The sequence below is a fragment of the Grammomys surdaster genome, unplaced genomic scaffold, assembly GCF_004785775.1.
Source record: "Grammomys surdaster isolate TR1022 unplaced genomic scaffold, NIH_TR_1.0 231, whole genome shotgun sequence".
In the NCBI taxonomy this organism is placed as follows: Eukaryota; Metazoa; Chordata; class Mammalia; order Rodentia; family Muridae; genus Grammomys; species Grammomys surdaster.
In genome coordinates this window covers 4,352,693-4,374,997 of record NW_021604676.1, presented here as the reverse complement: position 1 = coordinate 4,374,997, position 22,305 = coordinate 4,352,693, and the positions used below count along the sequence as shown (strand labels likewise).

The 22,305-nt window shown below is 46.1% G+C and overlaps 1 protein-coding gene across 2 annotated transcripts in view; it reads left to right on the top strand.

The window, feature by feature from the left end:
* Positions 1-2,783: 2,783 nt before the first annotated feature.
* Positions 2,784-22,305, top strand: part of Lrrc1 (leucine rich repeat containing 1) — a 110,196-nt gene continuing 90,674 nt past the window's right edge. The window contains exon 1 of one of the 2 annotated variants that reach the window (XM_028773573.1): positions 2,784-3,170. In XM_028773573.1, the coding sequence (XP_028629406.1) occupies positions 3,012-3,170 (159 nt within the window). In that variant the 5' untranslated portion in view covers positions 2,784-3,011. The remainder of the gene's footprint in view (positions 3,171-22,305) is intronic. The other variant, XM_028773574.1, reaches the window with a different exon arrangement.

Genomic DNA, 22,305 nt, shown 5'->3' with positions numbered 1-22,305 from the left:
CTTCAAATTGTTTTAAATATTGCTTTCAACATTTTACTTTTTTGCCAGCAATGCTTGAGTGTTTGTTACATGGTATCTTCACTAACACTTAGGATCCTGAGTGCTTTTGTTTTGGTTTGTTGGTTTCTTTTTATACTCCAGTGGCTAGATAGTGGTTTCTCACACTCATTTTAAAATTTACAAACTTCTGATTTCCCAGTCATTTCCAGCTTACTCGGTGCCACTTTGGATTTGTAGTTTAAAAATGTAACGTTCCTACCATTTTACAAAAAAGTTAGGAATTAAAATAACAAACCATTAATTGCACCATTTTCATTCTCTTGGAGTAAGGGATATCTTTTCTTTGCTGTATTTTTAGTATCTAGCATGTCTACATTTATTATCTGCTGTTATGTAGTAAACTCTCCTGAATTATATGCCCTCAGTGGGGAGGTGTTCTGAGTTATGTAAGAAATCATGATCAGTAAACCACAGAAAGCAAGCCAATAAGCAATACTTCCCCCCCCCCCCCCCTCATCCCTGCTTCAGTTCCTGTCTTGAGTTCCTGCCCAGTATTATCCCCAGGGTGGATTGTGATCCTGACATCCAAGCCAAATAATCCTTTATCTCCCTGTGAAGGTTAGTTGTTGACTTGACACAAGGTAGGGTCATCTAGGAGGAGTGAATCTCAATTGAGAAAATGTCTCCATCAGATGGACCTGTAGGCAAATCTGTAAAGCAATTTCTTGGTTAAAAATTAATTGGGAGGGCCCAACTTGCTGTGGTTGGTACCACACATAAACTGGTGGCCTTAGGTGGTATATAAAAAAAAAATTGAACAAGCTAGTAAGTAGTATTCCTCTATGACCTTTGCTTCAGTTCCTGTCTCCAGGTTCCTGTCCTGCTTGAGTTCCTGCTTTGGCTTCCCTGAAGGATGGACTGTGATCCGGAAATGTAAACCAAACAAACCCTCTGCTCCTTGCAAGATGCTTTTTGTCATAGTGTTTATCCTACCAGTAGGAAACTAACTAGAACACAGAGTAGACTGACTACAAATCTGTTAGTTAAGTCACGTGGACTGTGGTAGTTTTCAGGATCTGCAAAGCAGGTAAGCTCTGCAGAAGGCCACGATGTCTTTGGAAATAAGAATATACATGATCACAACACAGAGACGAATAGGAATGGTTATTCAGGTTGGAATCCTTAAAAGACCAGACATATTTTAAAAACATACTTATCATTTATTAAAACAATCTAGTGTGAGTATTTCTGAAAAATCAACATTAAACTGAGTAGGTCAGCTTCCTATAACTTTAAAAAAATCAACAAAGTTAGTGACGTATCTTCTTGGATGTCTTAATCAGGAACCAGAGTTTTCCATGGGAGGTGGCAGAACATGGGCTTTATACATGCCTCTGGAATGCAGGAATGAAGGAGGAGTGGAGGCTCAAAGTCCTCCTCAAGAATGCAGGCACCAATTCAACATAAAAGGTGAAGCCGGCAGTGGCAGGAATTAGGTGCTCGCTGTAACTATGAAGCCTAGGTGATAATTCTTAAGTAGAAATAAGTCAAATTTCCTCTCTCATCAGTTAAGATAAGAGAGCCTCTTGATAGAGTAGAAACCATTACTTAACCCTTCCTTTTCCTCTCCACCCGGGCAAGAGCCCTGTGCAGTTAGAAGTACGGAAGAGACAATAAAAAAGTTTTGGAGCAAACTCGGTCTTGGTTACTAAGCAAGCTCAATTTTCAGTCTTCTGCATAGTGTGAAGTCGGTGACTCCAGATTTGAGCTGTGGGAGCACAGGGCTTCCGTTGCTGGGTGGGGAGTCAGAGAAGACTCTTATGTCTATCCCTATTGTATTTGGCCTAGACCGAATCAACAACTGTTCATGAAGGAGTGACTTTGGTTTTTCTGGATTGTTGACGGTGAAAACAGAAAAAAAGGGGTTCAAATGTCTGGCTGCCATAATAGGAACCTGTGAGGAGGAAAGGAAGAGTCGTGCTCCCCCCCGCCCCCAAACTACTGCGTGGGTCGCAATCTCCCCTTTGTAAGACGTTGGGTGCTGTCGAAGAAACACAGGAGCCAGCTATAGGAGGTTCATCTGGCTTCCTGCACCAGTGCTTTCTGTACTTCAGCCCAGTTTAGCCCCCAAGGCACAACGTCTGGTCAAGGTAGAACTGCTGTAGAAGCGCACCGTTGGCATCTCCTTTCTTCTCGGAGCATCTTTTAGAAGATTTTTGAAGACAGACATCCATGCTTTTGGTGACACCAGGAAGTAGGTGACACACACATCTCAGATAAGTCCTGCTCACTGAAGATGCTCTTAGGTCGTCGGGTCTGTCAGCGAGTGTGCGCGGACACGGCGCAAGCCGGGCGGGGAGGAGGGGGTGTCGGAAAGCCAGGACCGACTCCTTCGTTACCCCGCGCTCAAGGTACGCGGCGGGGCGGTACTTCCTGACCCCGGAAGAGAAAGTTGTTTTGGGGAAGGGGAGCGAGAAAAAAAAAAGGCACGGTGAGTAAAATGAAAACTCCAAAGTTGTTGTGCTCCCTCTGGCCTTCGGTCCCTGCCCGCCTTAGGACCTTTGTGGAGCGCGGCTCCCTCCAGAATCGCACGCTGTGCGACTCCCCGCGGAGGACAGGACCGCGGGAGCCCCGGCTCCCGACCCTGCCGGGAGCCGGGTCTCCAGGAAAACCCGGAGCGGAGCATCCCCGGCCGGGACACGCCCTCCGCGTGCCGCCGTGTGCGCATGCCCAGTGCGCGGCGGTCGGGAGTAGGAAGCGGAGCGCGGCGGAGGGGGCGGTGGGAGGGGACGCTCTGACTGTGGCGAAGGCGCGGGACGCGGTGAGGGTTCCCGCGGCTTCCTCAGAACGATCGGGACCGTGGAGCCCTTGCGAGGCGCGAGCGAGCTTGGGGCCAGCAACGAGCGCGGAGCGGGCGGCGGGCGGGGAGCACCGGGGCGGCCGGGCGGAGCGGGCTCCGAGCCCCGGGCTCCGCGGCTCGGCGGGACACAGCTCTGGTGGTGGAGGTTGCGATGTTCCACTGCATTCCCCTGTGGCGGTGCAACCGTCATGTGGAGGCCATCGATAAGCGCCACTGCTCGCTGGTCTACGTCCCGGAGGAGATCTACCGCTATGCCCGCAGCCTGGAGGAGCTGCTGCTGGACGCTAACCAGCTCCGGGAGCTCCCTGAGGTGAGTGCCCACCTCACCTGGCTCGTTGGCCGAGTCCGTGCGCTCCTCCACTGACTGCTTCGCTCCGGGAGACTCTGGCCAGCGGGGAACCACTACTGCCCTCAACCGTCCCTGACCCTCCTTGCTTCCCGATTAACCCCATCCTCCAATAAAAGTTATTTTTCATTTATACCGAAAGACTTGGTATTTAACAAGTAGTTACTTGCTGAGTGGAGAAACGTTCTGGTCCACTAAGCAGCTTAGATCCAGGTCTGGGAACTAACGCCGGTTAGGTGAGAAGCCAGGTAGCTCACACGGTTCCCAGCTGGGGGCGACCATGCGCCCCATCACGCCCCAGGGCTGATCGGCTAGCAGCCAGTTCTCGGGCTAGTGGCCCGGAGCTCCTCATTTTGGGCTAAAGCAGGTCTCAGAGGACATTGGGACCGAGCAGCGCGAGGAAGTAAGCTTTAGTATCTTTGCAGCTGTAAGGAATGTGCTCCTGGCCTTATCTCTGTAGGCTGTGCCCTGGAGAGATGGCGCTTTGTCGGCTTCAGTGGCCCCATGGCGGCATTGGGGTGCTGGGCAGGAGGAGAGCTGCTGCAGGTGCCCAGGTTCCCGCCCTGGGGCACTGCGTGCGTGGACCTGTTGCGTGGTTGGAACTGCGATGAACGTGTGTAGTGGCTCCCGCTGCGAGTCAGCCCAGCTGCCGCTGTCGTTCCGCCACCACAGAGATTGCTTGGGTCTGTCGTATCACTAATGCCGTACCTATTCAGAGTTGTTTACGAAAATTAATCATCTGCCGCACCGAACTTGGCCAGTGACAGATACTGATTGTGCTTCTAGGAGGCTGGGGTAGACGCTGAACTTTTAACCCTTGAATTTGCCTCAGGATTTTAGCTTTAACTGTTAAAGAGGACGCATCTTTCACCCAGGTGTATGGAGGAAGTAAGCCTGTGGCAATCCAAAGGTGCAGGAAATGGAAGGCCTGGACAGAGCCTAAAGGCCTGAGCCTCGGAATGCAAATACCTTGTTTGTCCTTTGTAAACGCTAACGTCCTGCCATTTTCAAAGAAACTCTGATCCGATGTCTGGTTTGTTGGAACACGGACTGATAACGATCTCCAGTGCTGATAGAGTTTAGAAAATCAGAAGTGTGTTTCTCTCAACATCTCCAGTGAAGTTCATCTTGAATTAACTTTCCTTGGTTCCCAGGGCCTTCTCTGTGTAATCACAAAGATTACCCTCGCTAGGATCTCTGCAGAGCACCCCTCCCACCCATTAATTTAATTCAGTAGGGAAACCATCCAGTTCCCTCAGGCATGTATTATTTTGCACCCATTTTCAAACACATGATCTGGTTTTTTAGCTTCCCTATATTTTACTTAAGTGGTAAGCTCACTGCTTTAAGTTGTAGAGTTTTTGAAATGTAGCAAATGTTACTTAATACTCTTCAAGGGATTTGAAATAAAGTTACTAAAGACTTAGCAAAAAGCTCTTGACTGTAAACTTTCCAGTGCTTTCTGTAGTATTTGTGTTTTATTGTGGAATTGGAAGCTTTCTTTGGGTTGGATTGGCTTTTCACTCTGTTCTGTAGTTTGTGAGTTTTTCTGTAATGCTGAAGAATTTTGCTTGGCATAGGAGATTGAGAGTTCTGGAAGTGTCAGGTATTTTTGCTGATGGTAAATGATAACTCGGAGACTCAAGAGAAGGTCTGATTGCATTCTGTGAATACACTAAATAAACATTTTGAACTCAATGGATGGGTTTCTTATTGGTAAGTATTGCTCTAATAGCCTTAAATCAAGGTCCTGTAAAATAGATTTCTCTCTGTCTTATTTCACCCAGACTGTTGGATTTGTTCATGCCAGACAGGAACAACTACTACCTTGAAAGCCTGTCTGTTTCCTTCAGTCTTTCCTTGGGTTAGCCATTGTTCGTGTTCGAGACCACGTGACTCATTACCGTTGCTCACTGGTGTGTCTGGCTTCTAACTCCAAGCTCCTGTCTGCTCACCACCATATCACCCCTCTTTCTGGAAAGCTTCAAAGAGTCTTCGTGTGCTGGCCATACCAGCTGTATGTTTTATTGCCTATAATTTGGGAGCATATCGGAAAGGGAGGCTTGTACCTCTACCTGGGCAGCAGGCTTTGGGATAATGATAGATACCTACACTCCACTGAAAGGTCTGCAACCTCTCATTTGCTCCAACATTTTCATTTACAAATTGAGACGCAGAATTGCAGTGATTTTTCTCAGGGCTATGCACTTTGTTGGGTAGATTCAGTGTCTGGCCACCTCCATTTATTGACGTGTCAGACAACTGCAGTCATGTTGAACACATAGGATGATTCTGGCCTGTCTCTCACAGCCATGAAACCTTAGCTATTTAGTCCCTCCTTTCTGACTCATGTGACTTAAACTTGGCCTTGTTAAGCATTTATTGAGGTACCATTACTTACTAGTTATTAGGAATATAGAGATTAAAGAAGCTCTGATTCTTATGCACTGTTCTAAGTCTTGTGGGGAGACTGATGACTTAAATATGTGAGTATGGGGTAGAGAAGGTACCTTATCTCATCAGCTGACTCGCCAGCCACAGACATGTTGGTAATAACTTACCTAATCTACTACCTCAGAGCATTGTGGTGGCTTCTCAGCAGTGCAGGTTGAGGGTCAGGACCCTTGTCTTGAGCTTGCCTTTGGTTGGGTGACAGTCAATTCTAGTCTGACTGCTGCTAGATTCATCTGGCTTCAGCTGTCCCTGCAGGTAGATTCTTTTGTTGTCTGCACTAACAATCTCACTCTTAACTCCTTGAAGTGCCTGCATGCCTTTGTTCTCTCCTGTAAGCACGGAGCCCCAGCCCCACGCCCAGGAGGTCTTGCTCAATGAACAGTTACTTTTCTAGAATTTTCTGTTTTCTCCTCTTGGCCTTTAGCTAATCTTTTGTTGATTGTCTGATGAAAGTATTTTAAACACTAGTCCCCCCGACCCCTCATTCTTTCTCATATCCTGACTTACTTGTTTTCTAGTTCTAGGGCACTTATCATGACCTAAGCTCAAACCTCATATGCTTGCGTTCCTTGTCTGTCTACCCAGCTAAATCCTCCACAAGGACAGGGGTGCTCATGGCTGAACCTAGGCCACTATGTGGCACATTGTGGGCCCTTAAGTGCTTGTTCCTGCAACAAAAGAATCTAGCAGCAGTGAATGAGTCTCCCTGTTTGGAAGGTTGCCTACTTTCTTGGCCATCATAATTCCCTTCCTGTGGCCTAACTTACAAGTCTGTAGAAACTAGTAAGTCATCTCTTTTTGTTCAGAATCACATGTCTTTCTTTTGAAGGGGCTAGAAGACACTTGGCCACCTTTGAAGTAATTCTTGTACTCTGTGAACATTTGCCATGACTATGACTTCAGTTTTAGTGCCTGTAGCTTGCTCTGGCAAGGGGCTGTCATCCCTGTTTAGAACAAGTTGGTCATGTTTCAGTCTTCTCTTTGGAAGTGGTATTTCTCTTTGGAATTCCAGTTCTGAGGCATCCATTTTTCCCGTCTCCATCTTTGATTTTCCTCTCCATCTGTCTTGTCCCCATGGCCTGTTGTTTTCTCAGATGCCTTCTTTCTTCTTGGCCTCTCACACTCACTTCCTCGACTTCACCTGGATTCATATGGCCTTTGGTCACCTTTTACCGAGGCTCTTTGGGCCTTGTCTTGAAGGGACAGCGTAGCCCACATGTTAGATTTAGGTAGCTGAAGACAGTTGGATACTCTCCTCCAGCCTTATTTTCTGCAGGTGTTAAGATTACTGCTCGCTTTATAGGGTTAGGCTGAGGCTTTAGAAGATCACTGTAAGTGTGAGATCTTTCTAAATACTGTAGCAAGAACTTTTTATAGTGTTTCTTAGCTGAAGTTTTAAGAGCCCCTCCCCCTTTAAGTTTGTTAAACCCAAATTAAATTTTTGATATGCTTTTCAGCAATTGCAGAAAATCACACATCCTGTAATGTCCAGATGACTAGTTATTGCAGAGCGTTCTCTGACCACTCCTTTTATTTATAGCTAATGAGGGAAGAGTAGATGTATGAGAGTCAGCTGAGGTCTGGAGTTGGAAGAGCAGAGAGTCTACTGCACTTTATTAGAGAGACATGACTGGAGAGAGGAAGGGCTGACAGCCTCTGTGGTGTAGTTACTCAGAATTAAAACCCAAGGGCCCGCACCTGGTTAATATTACTTAATACATTGTGAGCAGCCAAGTAGCATCTACAGAATTATTTAATTGCTGTGTGATGTCAAGATACTGTTGAGGTCTCCTTTCTTGTTTTTATTGGGTTTTTAGAGTTACTTTACTTCATAGTTATGTAAGCGCTAAGGCATAGGGCTGATACACCTATATACTTCCATGAGTGTATAAAAAAGAACTCAATTATTCAGTAATAGACCAATTACACATTTAAGGAATGTGAATCCAGAGGGGATCGAAAGGAATGTTTCCTCTACTGATCCAAACATTTTTTCAGTTAGAGAAGCAGTTCATTTCTCAGACATCCTGGTATTACTACACAGTAGCACTTCAGTGATTTCTGATTGGTTTCTGTGCTGCTTCACATCTTCCCCATAGATTTCCTTAGTCCCTGCACTCAGAGGTGAGAAAACCAAGCTAGAGAAGCTGTAGTTTTCCGGGGTTAGTAGAGGTGAGAGTCTAAGAAGCATTTAGACAGTATCTGTGACATAACCGTTACAGCCACCCCTAAGTTCCACGCTTTGTAGTAGGTTCTTTACACAAATCATTTTTCTTACTCAGCATAACAACCCATGTTAGTCATTATACTTGCAGTTTTTCAAATGCAGGAAAATACTGAAGTTAAGAGGGTGTGAACGTTGGACTCACTCCTCCGTCCCCAATGAGTAACCTGCCAGGGAGGCGGGGAAGGCTGGCAATGGGGACATTTAGAAGCCTCTATTGGAGGCTGATGGAGCTTTGAGGAGTTTCATACTTTAGGGGAAATGAGAGAAAGCTTTAGAGATGGCAATTCAGAATGGAAGAGGAAGAGGGAAGAGCAGGTGCGGAGATTGAAGGGGCTACCTGAGGGTGGAGGCCAGCAGCCACACTATAGTGGGGTTGAACCTGCCCTGTTAGCTGCAGAGGCTGTTGGTCAGCATCTTAGGAAAGTAGAGAGGATCATGTTGGGAGATGAGTCAGGAGCCCCTCCATGGTATAGCCAGAGGAATGATGACATATTTGTAGGAAAAACAGGGACAAGGCCCCTAGGTGTTCACTCCTGGAGTTCTTAATCTCTGCATTACCTTCCTGTTATGCTGACCCAACTGGACCTGTCTTTCTTTTGCTAATCTATTTCCCTTCAGTGTGGGGCACCTTCATTCAACTAAAATGTTGTTGAGTTTTATATGTAGGCTGTGCCTTGGGAGGAAAATGGCCACTCAGATGTGTTGTGGGTAGGAAGAACTTGTATATCTTTTTCTATTTTCTAGTAAATACAGTCATTACGTTTATAAGAGTGTACCAATAGTGACCCTGGTAATTTCATGGGCTCTGTTTTTGTGAGAAACATGAGTATATCTATGTGTGTGTACTGTGCCATGAAGTTTCAGTAGACTTGGGATTTTGGGGGGGGGGTTAACACACTGCTGACTTTATAAATTTATAGAATGTCAACAATTCTTTTTTTTTTTTTTTGTTTTTGGTTTTTCGAGACAGGGTTTCTCTGTGTAGCCCTGGCTGTCCTGGAACTCACTCTGTAGACCAGGCTGGCCTCGAACTCAGAAATCCGCCTGCCTCTGCCTCCCAAGTGCTGGAATTAAAGGTGTGCGCCACCACTGCCCGGCGAATGTCAACAATTCTAATGGTGACAGTCTGGAGCATGGGCGAGGGAGGGCTGCAATATGTGACGGACAGCTAGGGAGAGCTGCAGGTGACTTCCTCACATGCCCATGGAGGTCATGGGCAGGCTGACAGGTGTGGTTCTCCATCCCAAGTGCAGGGCTGAAAGGACGCTTGTCTTCTGCCACAGGATCTGCATGAAGGGTGCTGAAATCATGGATCAGGCCTTAGTAAATACACAGAAGAATCTTCTGGACGTCCATTAACTTTCTCTTAGGTGTAATTTAGTGGACAGAAACGGTAATTTACTGTTGCATGTGGTATTTTAGAAGATCTAATGGTGTGTGTATGTGTGTGTGTGTGTGTGTGTGTGTGTGTAGTTTAAATTACCTTGGAGTCCTTGAAGGAAATTTACTCCAATTATTGTTGGAGAGTGTACTTTTGAAGGCTATAACTTCTAGACTTCAGAGATTTGACTCATTTGGGGGAAAATGGTATTTTTTTGTTTCTAGAATGTCAAGGGATAAAATTACCTCAAGGAGTCGATTTGCCCCCTTTGGGTGGAAGGAGGTGTTGTACATAATTATGGAGTACTCTAGATGATTTCTTGATGGTTTGGCTAGGTGGGACCACTGTGGCCCCTTATTGCCACAGTTCACACCCGCTTCTTTGGAAATTATAATTTAGAGGAACAGTCAGCATGTGCTGGAGGTAAGAGCTCTAGCTTAGATGGGCAGTTGTGAGGGCCGGAAGTAGCCTCCAGACCTTTCAGGATGTGACGTGAATTCTGGCTGTTTGACTTGATTCAGAAATGCAAGCTACACACCTCAGGCTTCATGCTGTTACTATAGCTGGCTTGAGCGCGGGTTGGGGTGTCATCATCCTGTTTGGTTTTTCTGTTAAGATTGATTTGTGTTCTGTGCTTGAAATGGTTAAAAGAAAGAAGGAAACCCAATTTTCTTGTAGTGATATCACCCATTAATTGTTTTAGTTTTCTTTAAAAACCATTTAGTTAGGGAGAGAAGTTTAGCATTCTGGAATTCCTAATGTAGATGAGTGTCCCATGGCAGGTGAAGACCTTGGTGTGCCTTGCTCTGCCTTTCTCCGTCCACAGCTGAGCTCAAAGGACCTGACAGTGGATAGAGAGTTGCAGACAGCTATCTTTTGCAAGATGACACAATGCTGGGTTAGGAGAAAAGAGTCTGAGTTGACATGGTCCTCTTTGGAGATCAAGGTGACAGTGGCTCGGAGGATAAAGGCAACACAAAGCTTGGGCATCTACTTGGTGTGACGGCTGTATGAGTCAGCTGCCCTTCACACCTCGACTTCTGTGTGGGCCTTAGTCTCTGACTTGAAGAGAAAGTATGGCTGGCAGTTGTGAGAGTGTTCTAGTTGTGACACTTTCCATAAGCAGCATATCTGCAGTGAACCTGTGCCTCATTTTGATTATCTTTGAAAACGAAGGAATGACAGTCCCTACCTGGTACGGTTGGGTGAAGATTCACCGTGTTAATACCTGTACAGTAATAGAACAGTAGTTGGCAGACAGGAGAAGACAATGAATGCAGTTTTGTCCTTACCATATTGTTAAGTAACAGAGGCTGGAAGACCTTCATTGGTCCCACCTTTGAATTCTTTCTCCATACTTGGTGAGAGTGACAGAGTGCTGCCTCCTAAGTGGCCTCCCTGCACTTGCAGGGTAAGTTTGGCCACATTTTTGTCATCTGCTTTCTCTGACCTTTTTGCACCTTAACACCAGTGCTGCATAAGAGCTAGCTGCTCGAGTCACTAACGCACCGTTCCATGGTGTGTACCTTCATGTCAGGGACTGCGACTGTGCTTCTGTGCCTCTCTCTATTGCCTGGCCCACTGCTTCTGATCCTACTGGACAGAGATGAGGAGGAACCCTTTCCTGGGAAGCCTACCTTCCTTCTCCTCTGTGGTCTCTAGAGTCCACTGATAACCATTCTGGACTGCAAACATCCCTGTCTTTCTTCAGTGCAAGTGATGGAAAATACTTTCCCCCTCCTGCCCCCCCCGCCCCCTCCCAGACTTTGTGTTTGCTTCTGCTGTTTGTTAAAGCAGCTAGCATAGAGAAGACATAAACTACGTACTTAAATGACTTTCTTGAGAAGTCCGTGATCCTTTTTGGGGAGTGAATGAGGTTTAAAATGGGTTTTGAGGGGCGGGAAGATATCTCAGTGGGTAAAGTACTTACCACCCCAGCTTGAGTTTGGATCCTCAGGACCCATGAAAAGCTGTGCATGCAGTAAGTAGCACATACGGCTTTCATCCTGGTGAACTTCTGCCAGGAGATGGGAGGTGGAGGCAGGAGGATCTCCTGAAGCTTGCTGGATAGTTAGCCTGGCACACACAGCAGCAGGAAATAACAAGACCTTGTTTCAAACGGGACAACAGGCAGAGACTGATTCTACTCTTGGTGACTGTCCTTTGATCTCTATCACTCCTGTTTGTCTGTCTGTCTGTCTGTCTGTCTGTCTATCTCTCTTTCTCTCTTTCTCTCTCTCGTATTCATACATATATACAGAGTGGATTTTGATTACCCCTGCAGATGAGAGACTGGAGATTAAATCAAGATGCACTTGGCTGTCAGCAGTCCCTGTTATATGTATGGTTTCATGGTGGTGTAGGAAAAACAGCCCTGACCTAGGGGACAACTTTAGGTTCTTGTCATTGTCCAGTTTTCTTATATGAATGGTAGAGAGTGTGGATAATGTAAGGTCTCTTTGTGTTCTGACTTTCTTAGATGAGAATTTCACAAGTTGGTCTTCCAGGAAGACTTTTAGGAAAGTGGTGCCATAGTTACACACATGCTTCAGGAGGTGCTTAGTGAGGTTAGTGGAACCGCAAATCTAGGTTTAATTATTATAATTAAGGGTTCGATAATCAGGCAAAGCTATTCCAAATGAGTATCTTTCTGTGGTCAGTTGTTGATTCCCAGAGTCAGTTAAGGAAGAAAGATGAGCAGGTTTTCCTCTGGTTCACCCGTACATACCCACACACATGTGCACTTGTGTATCTCTCCCCAGCCCACACATTTATTTTGAATACCGAATGCTTCTTGCCTATCAGTTGTTTGTCTTGTCTCAGCTTTTAAAGCTGCAGGGATTGGAGGAATCTGGCCAGGACTTTGTGTGTCTTTAGTATATTAGCTCAAGCAAGTCAGAGGTGGTGGTACTCCCTTTGGCTGACTTGGTAACCAAGAGACTCTGTTTGGGAGCAGTAGTTAGAGGACTGATAAATAGAATTATCAGTGGATCAGGGTCAGGTCGTAGCTTTGTGCTCCTGAGGAATAGTGTCAGCTCTGTTGGAGCTGGGCTTCTGGGCATCCCAGCAAGCCCTCTGTCTCCTTCCCTGCTTCCCGACAGGACTTACTGAGTACAGGCTGTGCTTTTGTTCTTCCCAGCAGGGCAGATAGAATCTTTGTCTCTGGAACCTTCAGGTAAACCAGATAAACAAATAGCAAATCTCCTAATAACAAAAGAGCTGAGGCCAAGAGTAAGTAGTCTGCAGAGGCTCCATCTCTCACAGGGCTCCTGCAGGAGAGTGACACTTGTACTGACACACAGTAGGCCGCCATGCCTGTACAGCAGAGGATGAACTTGGTGCTTTAGAGTCTTGGCAGGAGAAGAGGTAGCAGTGGGAAACGGAGGTGACAGGTTCACTTGTCACCAGTTGGTGTGTGGTACATGGTAAGTGTGAGATCTTGCTGGTGTGCAGAGGACTGCATAAGTGGATTTAGCCATGTAGGACCCAGACGAGTGTCTGAGTCATGGTAGGAATTTAAAGAGACCTAGAATTAAGGAGGGAGAGCCGGCGGTGGGAATTACACAGACACTTGAGTGTGCGCTGGGTCCTGTCTCAGTCTATTTAAGCTCTTCCTGTGATGAACACGCTCCATCCTCGTACAGCGTCATCCTCGTTTCACATAAGTAGCTTTTCCTTACAGATGAGGACACTGGGGACACAGAGGACACCCCCCCCCAACAACTTGCCACCCAACTACTAAAGAGCCGAGTTGGCATTTGAAGACATAGGGTCTCTCAAGAGTTGGGGCTTTTCAAGCACAGCATCTTCTTGCCTCAAGGTCAAGGCATGAGAACCCCCTGCTGAGCCAGGAGTCCCATCTGTTCAGTAAAGAGCAGCACAGAGACTCATGGTGTTTGGGCTATTTTTGCATCATTAAGAAAAAGAGCACTGAGCTGTGAGATCGGTTTCAGAACCAGGTCAAGGAGTATTAATGAGCTCATTCATGCATAATCTCTCAAAGATTGGTGGTGGTTATTCCTGGGTCTGGATTCTCACCTTCAGGAGGTAATTTACATTTGAGTCCTTACCCATTTTCAGGGTAAAGCCCATTTGTTAGAAACAGTGATGAGAGTCACCAGCACTAGCCTTCTCAGAGCGCTACTCTGTTGTATCTGCGAGTACCGATTGGGGTTCCATTACTGTTTGCATGAAGTCAAGAAATTGGCTTGAGGCAGTTTTTAGTCTTGACCGTGCCTGCTCGTATCATAAAGTGGGCCCTAACATACTTCCTGGAAATGCACATGCTTTCATACCGCTGCCATTGTGTGCTATGAATGAATTAAAGGGATATTTTATAGTAGCTCCTATTGCATTTGCTGTAACAAATACCTGGCAGTTAAGAAGCAAAGGTTTGTTTCAGCTCCTGGTTTCAGGATTTCATTCTGCTGGAGCAGGTATGGCAGTCTATAGTTGATTCACGGTAGAGGGAGCATTGTGGAGACTATGAAGCAGAGAAACTGGGGTGGAGGACAAGGGGATGCCCTTCACAGGCCTTAGTAACCCCTTGTTCCCAGCCAGGCTCTATCTGTAAAAGCTCTGCAGCTTTTAGAAAATCTTCACTGTGAAACAAATGTGGAACAAACATACACCCACTGGGGACGTTTTGTTTTCCATAACTTTATTCTAAAATGGCAAGGTTTGGGACTGCAGTGTGTGCCCAGTGCCTTGCCTTCCCTTCTCTTCCCTTCCCTTCCCATGCTGTCTTCCTTTCTTCTCCTACCCCTTGGTTTTTCAAGACAGTGTTTCTTTGTGTATCTCTGGCTGTCCTGGAACTTGCTGTGTAGCCTAGCCTGACCTTGAACTCAGCCATTTGCCTGCCTCTGCATGCTGGGATTAAAAGTGTTTGTCACCATTGCCCAGTTATGCCCACTGCCCAGCTATTCCCAATGTTTTCTATAACTGTTGTGATTCACCGAGATTGCCCAAGGGCTAAAGACAAAGCTATGAGACCTCAGCTTCCCCACTTTGCCTTCCTTTGACCCTTCTTTAGTAGCTTGTGCTATAAAAGAGAATCCACAGGAAGATGCTTTTTGGAATGTAAATATGGCAGAGGGTATTTGCTTGTCATATGTACTTCATTGACTCCTCTAAGATGGTTCTGTATCCTACAGTGTCAGGTTTATGTGTGAGGTTAAGGGGAGGCACCAGGTAAGTCATGGTTTCAGGGCTCTGGCACTTTCACACACAGGCACTTAGTCCTGCCGAATACTTTGGACTACAAGTAACAGAAGTTCTGCTGCTGGTTAAAGAAGCTTTTAGGGACGTCACACAACCTGAATGGTTTTAGGTCAGTAGGTCACTTGCTTTGCATGGTGACCTCCTAAGCAGAAAGGGAAGGCATGGCAAAGTCATTGACTTGTAGCCATTAGAAAGTCTGGGGTTAGCAGAGCCTGGCCGCTCCATCCCACTTTTGATGAGAGTGGATAGGTGGGGGCAGGCATAAGGAGGGTGGGGACAGTGTGTATGTGCATGACATGCCTGCTGAGCCTGTTGGGCTTTTGTGCACACCTGTCTTTTCCATCATGGAGTATAGGTAGCATTGTCCCTCTCCTATGTCTTTTGCCAAAACCACAGACACCATCTGTTGAGGAAGAATCCTTAGCAGAAATGATTTCTTTTTCAGATTATACAAAACAAAAAGGAATGACTGTACATGTAGAGCTTTCCCTAGACTTTTATTATCACCAAATGTCAGGGGAATTCTGAAGAGAACAAAAAGTAAGTAGGATATATTAAAATATTCAGACTACTCAGCTTATGTGTGACCTGTGGGGTTTCCGTGACTGCCCGTGCTATCGCTTCTGCTCCCATGCACCTGTCTGGGGCCCATGTTACCTCAGTCCACAGCCCAGGTACGTCTCTGCTCCCCAGCCTCTCTGATTAGGCGTGAATGTGAGACTTAGCTGTGCTCCTGCTTGTTTTCCACCTGTTTGTCATCAGCTCTGACTTTATGTGTACCTGTCTCAGGCATTGGAAAACTCAGTGCCTGAATCATAGAGTGCATGCACTCGAGTGCATGCCCGCGCGTGCGCACACACACACACACAAACACACACGAAAACAAATAAAACTTATTGTACTGAAAGACTATCTATCTATCTATCTATCTATCTATCTATCTATCTGTCTATTTGCTTTTGTGGAGTAGGTCATCCCATGCTGGGATCCCTGCCTTCTAAGCCACCCGTATCTCCAGCAGTCTTTAAGGATTGCCTGGGTTTAGTTTACTTTCTATTGCTGTGGTCATAACTATGATCAAAAGCAACATGGAGAAGAAAGGGTCTATTTTACCTTGAAGGTTCCAGTGCACCTTTGAAGGAGGCAGGGCAGGAACTCAAGGAAAGGATATGGAGGCAGGAACTGGAGCTGAAACCAAGGAGTGCTGCTGGCTGGCTTGATCCCCTCAGCCACCTCAGTGTGCTTTCTTATACAATCCAGGACTTTCTGCCTGGGGTGGCACCGCCCACAGAGGGTTGGGCCCGCCCTCGTCATTCATTAGTCAAGAAAATGCCCTGCAGGCTTTTCTACAGGCCAATCTGATGGAGGCATTTTCTCAGTTCACATTCTTCCCAGGTGACTAGCTTTTGTCAAGTTGACAAAAAACCAGTACAAGGCCCGATGAGTCTTGCTTCTGCACAGCCTGTGTGTATCTACTGTATGCTTTAGGCAGCATTGGCCCAAAGCAGCCATATTAATAGCAAATGTTTGCTATCCACCTGTGCGGGAAAGCAGGGGTGTTGCTGAGTCAGCAGATCCTGCTGGCAGAGGGTCAGCAGTAGCACCAGAGATAACATGTCGTTAGTCATGTTGACAGAAGGACATTTCCGCCCCTCCTTGCCTCTTAGCAGGGCCGTTAATGTTAATGAGGAGCAAAATGGCCAAAAGGCAGGAAGTGTTTCTGAAGCCGTTGCCTTTGTTGTGCACAGGCCAGATAATCTGCCCTCCCTCTGGAAAGAGCTAAGTGAAACCAGTTATATTTTTTGAAATACCAATAGTAGCTGTATATTAACTGCTGGGAGTATTCTGGCTGTACTTACTCAGAATTCAGTCCTTAGGTCAGCTTGATGTGGCATGTGGGTTGTTTGTTTGTTTTTGTTTTTAAATAAAGCTGACATTGAAGGCTTCTTTCAGGGTGTAGGTGGGAAAAGACTAGGCCAAGGTTAATAATGTACAGCCTGCCAGACCCCAGAGATGAATGCTTTTTCATGTTAGTTGTGAAGGTCCAACAAGGGGTGGCCTTGTGATCTCAGTGCTACTGGATGTGGGTTACTAGGTCATGAGGATGTGAGGGTTGCTCTTTCGAAGGGTCTCAGGCTTAGCATCGGAATCAGACAGCTGGGTAGATCAGGCTGTGAGGAAGCTTGGCTTGTGGAGCCAGCAGCAGACAGCTTCTTTCTGGAGGTCCTGGGCAGCCTGGGAAAAGGCAGGGAACACCGCAGAACCAAGAGTGAGGCACAGTGTGTGAGGAGAGGGTTGGGTTACCTAGAATGCAGATAAAAGAGTCTGGCTCTCGTTCTGTGGGTCAATGAGTGTCTTGTAAGACATGCACTTAGAAACCATGTCCTGATAGCATCTCATGGCTGGATCTGAGGGGAGCCAGGACAGAGATGGAAGCAAAGCAGGGACAGAGTCTGGTAATTAGCCAAATTTGAAACATAGGAGCTTGGGGGTAGTCCCTGTAATGGGATTCTCAGTTGGAATGTTTACCAGGCTCAGAGTCTGAGGAAAGGGGCAGGAGGACCTTGAGAAGGAAAAAGATCAAGGTCACTTTTCTCGTGGTACAGCAGCCTGCTAGATGAGTGAGGTGGGGTTGAACATGGGGGCTTCTGGGAACTGGAGGTGTGGGATGTTGCTGGATACATATACAGTCTTGAAGATGCCAGCCTCTGCTGCTCATTTTCTTTGGAGTGGTCTGCTGTCCAAGCCTGGGATAGAGAAAAGCAGATGTGGGCACCAGGTCCACTTATGTAAGAGTGGTGGCTGGCTGGGAAGGGGGTCAGACCTTGTAGAATTCTGATGGAAATCAGAATGTACTTGAGATGCTATAGGCTGGGCAGAGAAAGAAGGGAGTTGCAGTGAGAAGTGAGTGGTCAGAGTGAAAGTGGAACTGGTTGTCATGGGGCGAGGCCACATAAGAGACCATAGCCAGACCTGAGATATTGAAGTTGACAGTTTGTGAAAGGGAGGGGAAGCTCTGGGTAAGGCCAAGCTTGTGACTCAGGGCTGTATGGCAAGGAGCAGACGGGGGTGTGGTGGCCATTGCCCTTAAGAGAGGCCAGGAGTGGCTGTGCTTGCTCTGTGGGTGGGTCAACTCCACCATGAGCCACAGAGTCATGGAAGGGCCAGGTGGGCAAATTATAGTATTTGAAGACCTAACTATAGTCAGACCTGTGGCAAACCCAAAAGCGTCGTCTTCAGGGGCCAGCTCTACCTCTTCCATCCAGCATGGCCAAGTGGGAGTGGGTGTCTGTCCCCACCCTGTGAAGCTGTTCCTGCTTCCTCACCCTAACCCTCATCCTTGGGAATAACCTTTGTGCCCAAGTGTCCTGACTTTTAAGCATTCAAGAATTTGCAAATGGACAGCTATTGAAGAATTTGGAAAGGTCCTGTGGTCTGTGTGAGGCCATGTTGAGTTGGACTTTAGGACTGGGAAAGGGGGCCAGGTAGATGATGCCTGTGAGTCAGGTACCAGTCTTGGAACAGCTTCCCATCTTTGGTCATCTCATCCGACTTGGAGGATAACTCAGTAGCTAATTAGTTTTCAGTAGGAGCTAATAGGGCTTGATTGTAATCTGAAGCCTGGGGCTCCAGGGAACTGCAGGCTGGGTAAGTAGCCTTTCTGCCCCTTCTGAGGCCTAGTAAGCTTGCTTCTTTCTTCATGTCGAGAGCCCCTCTTTGGCTCTCCAGTTTGTTTTTAAAGATCTCTGTGATTTTTACATTGTGTGTACTTGTGTGGGTTTATGTTTGTGAGTGCAGTTGCCCACGGAGGCCTGGAGTGTTAGATCCCCTGGATCTGGAGTTACCAGAGGTTGTGAGCAGCTAACAAAGGTTCTATAAACTGAACTCAGGTCCTGTTCAGGAGCTGTGTATCTCTCCAGCCCCACCTCTTGTTTCTTGGCCCCTCCCCCCCCCAGCTTGTCCACAGCATTTTCTCCCTTAGCGTATTTTCTTCATTTGTGCGCTGTCTGATTTGTTTCTTTATAGAGTTCAGCTCAAGTTAGTTGGCTAAAATGTAGGTCAGTTTTGTTTTTCTGTAACGATGCAGTACAATTTTGTACTCTACTTCCTCTGTGTGTTTGAACTCAAAGTGAATTAACTGAGGTACGACTACGTAGTGGGGCACTGTTTCTTTGAATCAGCAGCTGAAGGTGTGTACACACCTCAGTAGATGCCTTTTTCCTCAGTATGATTACTTTGTGAATTTATTCACATTTCAAAACAGTTTTGAAACTCCTTAGGAATTATTCTTAGGCTGCCTGTGCATGTCACCGGCCATTTTTATTTGCATGCCCTGGCCCTTTGAAAGTACATTTGATAGTTGGGTCAGAGAACTGAGTGTAAGATTCAGACTGTGGATTTGCTTGGGAAATTCGGTTGTGTGCTAACATGAAGTCATGACAGGCTGACTCACTGATGGGGAGGCGCACTTTACTGTCGTGGCCTGCTTGGTAGAGTGTGCTGCCTGTTCCCTCCATTTTCAACATGTCCTTTTAAGAAACCTGCTTTCCAATATGATGTATTTATTAAGGGACTAACAGTTCATAATTCCCACTTCCAAAACCAGTTTAGTTAGTTTTGTTGTTGTTGTTGTTGTTGGAGATAAATGTGCATTTTTTTTGTTGGTCTTTGGAAATCTGAAATAATTGTGAAATTGCTTTGCTGTCCTCCAGAGGAGGAATCTTGGAGAGATGGCTTCCCCTAAGAGGTTTTAAACAACGATGTGTGTGAGTCCATGGCTGTGGACACTTAAACTGGGCTCATTGCCAGACCTCTTGAATTCTTGTTAAATCAACAGCTGGGTTTCGTTTCTCTAGCTGGTGAGTATAGGACCAACACAGTGGGTTAAACTGCGTGCTTTGTCAGAAAGCACTTTGGGGTTATTGCTGATGTCCCTGAGGCCACACTATGTGAAATAGTGGTGTATTGGCCTTTGGTAATAAACGTATGTAGGTTCATATTCCTTTTCTTCTACCTAGTGGTGATGTGATCTTGCAGAGTTACTTAGCACTTTTGAGCCTTAGCTTTTGTTTTTTAGATTCTTAAGTGAGAATAATACATTCATCACAGCATTCTGAGGGATGCAGTAAATATAAACAAAGCACCCGGCTCTGTTCCGATGCTAATTATTGTCAGAAAGAAAGAGTTCCTGTTCTGAAGTGCTCATACATTTGTCAGAGAGAGTACAGAACACCCAAGACTAAGAACCCTGGGCTACTCTTTACTGTACACAGTCTACTATATGAGGCTATATATAGACTTTGGGTCTAATGGTTCTCCTTAATGCAGTTGTCATGTCTCTGCAAGTCATGAGTCTATCACACTCTTCCTTATGGTTTCCTATGTGAGATTTACTATTCTCTCCTCTGCCTTATATTCTGTTCCTCCATCTACTTGTGCACACACAGGCACATAGGCACAGGCACAGGCACATGCACACACACACACACACACACACACACACACACACACACACGGCAGGGAGAGCAAGGGAATGGGCAGGAGGGAGGGAAAGCACACACGCTGAGCATGTTGTAAGGAGCTGTTGTAGTACCTGAAGTTTAATTCAGGTCCTCTCTGTCCAGGGAATTGAAATATGGCGACACTTGCTTATAATACTGGCTTACCATGGCCCCGGAGCTGTCTCTGGTCAGTGAGATCAGAGACTCCTTGTATCTGTAGGGAAATTAAGGCATCAGCAGCCAGTGGGCAAACGTTCCTCGGAAACTTTCTGCTTTGGGCAATGTGATCTTGATCTTACTGAGAGACAGTCATGGCCCATTTTAAAGTATTTTATTTGTATTTGCTCTCAGTGCGAGCAGTGAAAGACAATCCTTAGCTTTGGCCTACCGTGTTGTGGAGACAGAATGTATGCTTCCCATGCATGGTTAGCTGGGCCCAAAACACTGCTCAGTGGAGTGCAGGCGTGCTGCTGCTTTTAGTTTTCATCTTTCCTTTGCAGCATTGGAAGTGGAATAACTCTGCTTTCTCTGCTTGCTAATCATTTAAAGTTTTAACTGAAAGTTTGGATTTTATTAATGGGAGCTCATTTGGCAAGTGCATGGAGGTGTGTGTGTGTGTGTGTGTGTGTGTGTGACGTAATTCCAGCATCAGAAACCATTTAAGAGAAGATGCTTCACTCTTCAGTGCTCTTGGCAGTGGGCACTTACTGAGTAAGCTCCACCCATGGATGACGATGACCATGGTACTAGAGGGTACATCATTTTCCTGTTTGGTATTTCATAGTTCTTAACTTGGTGATAATATTCAGGATAAGTTAGCCTTAAAATACACAATAGATACTGGGTACGTTCAGGCCTTATTGTTCATTACCTGACAGAATCTATAGGAGCATTTGAGGATTAGAATTGATTCCCCTTGGTGTCTCTCCCAAACTACTCTCAAATGTTATGCAAAAGAAACATCCAAACATCTGGACAAAGAACAGGGACTTAGCTGGAAATACAGCAGTTCCTGGTAACTACAGCAACCGCTAGGAAGCCTCTTGTAGTCAGCTGGGACTGCCAGAATCCACACAGAGCTGTTTGTTGTCCATCACTTTGAATACAGCTCTATCATAGCAAGAATGTGTTCATGTTGTGTTCCTTAGTCAGGAATCTACATATCTTCTAGAAAGATTTGTGTTAGCTGGCTCTGCTGCTGTAACATATCTCAGATGATGTTCAAAGAGAAAAGGGGATTTTAGCTCACAATTTCAGGTGTGCAGCCCACAGCCGGTTGGTTCTGCTGCCTTCAGGCCTGTAGCAAGGTGTGTGATGGAACTGAACTTTTCTCCTCATGAGCAGGAGAAAGAGGAGGAGTGGGGGCTAGATCCTTCTGCTTCCCACAAGACCATGTTTCCAGTGAGCTTCAGCCCTCCTACAGGTCCTACAGCTTTCGGGTTCCTCCTTCTCCCAGCTCTTCCAGATCCAGATTGTAGTTCTTGGTTAACTGCAGAGCCTTTTGAAAGCCGGAGAGCTGGGGGGTGGGAGTGGGGGATGGGGATGCTGAACAGTTTGAAACACCTCCTTCCCTCCCCCTCCCCCCCCCCCCCAGTCAAACTCCATCTCCTTGAAAAGACCTCTGAACATTCATTAAAGACTGAGAAAACAGCCAGAATTTCAATTAGGGCTTTAACTGTTAAGCTAAGAAACATTTACTTGGGCTGCTATTTTCAAAGGACTTTTTTTTTTTGCTTTTGTTTTGTTTTATTTGCTCCCAATGGAAATTATATCAATGTCAATTTTAGAAACCTTGACAAATTCAGACATGTTTATCAAGGAAGAAAAAAGAGAAGAGTCACCTTTAACCTCTACTTAAAAGAGTCCAGCCCCAAAAGACAGACTGGTGCCTGGCCTGCTTACCAAGGAGGCAGCTGCTGAAGGAGCCCACAGGTGTCACTCCCAGCACCACCCTGCCACCTGGCCACCCCCTCCACACCACACCTGCTTATCTGGCATAGTACAGGGCTTGTTCTTTATTGGACTCTGAGCTCCTTGAGGGAAGGAACCTGACTGTGTGTGTCTCCAGAGTTGATGGTAATGTTGGTACTCCAAACAGATTAAGAAGTTGAAGCTAAATTCAACAATTTTTGACTTTATACCATTTAATTGAATAAAGACAATTCTGTGTAGTCTATACTTTCATTTCCCCCCTATAGGTAGTTTAAGGAAAATTTTATATTTCTGTTGAGTGATGTATAACGTGGAGAGACAGGGTGCATATGATGGCGTGTATTAGAGAGCACAGGCTGGACCCTGGCTGGTGTTTCATATCTT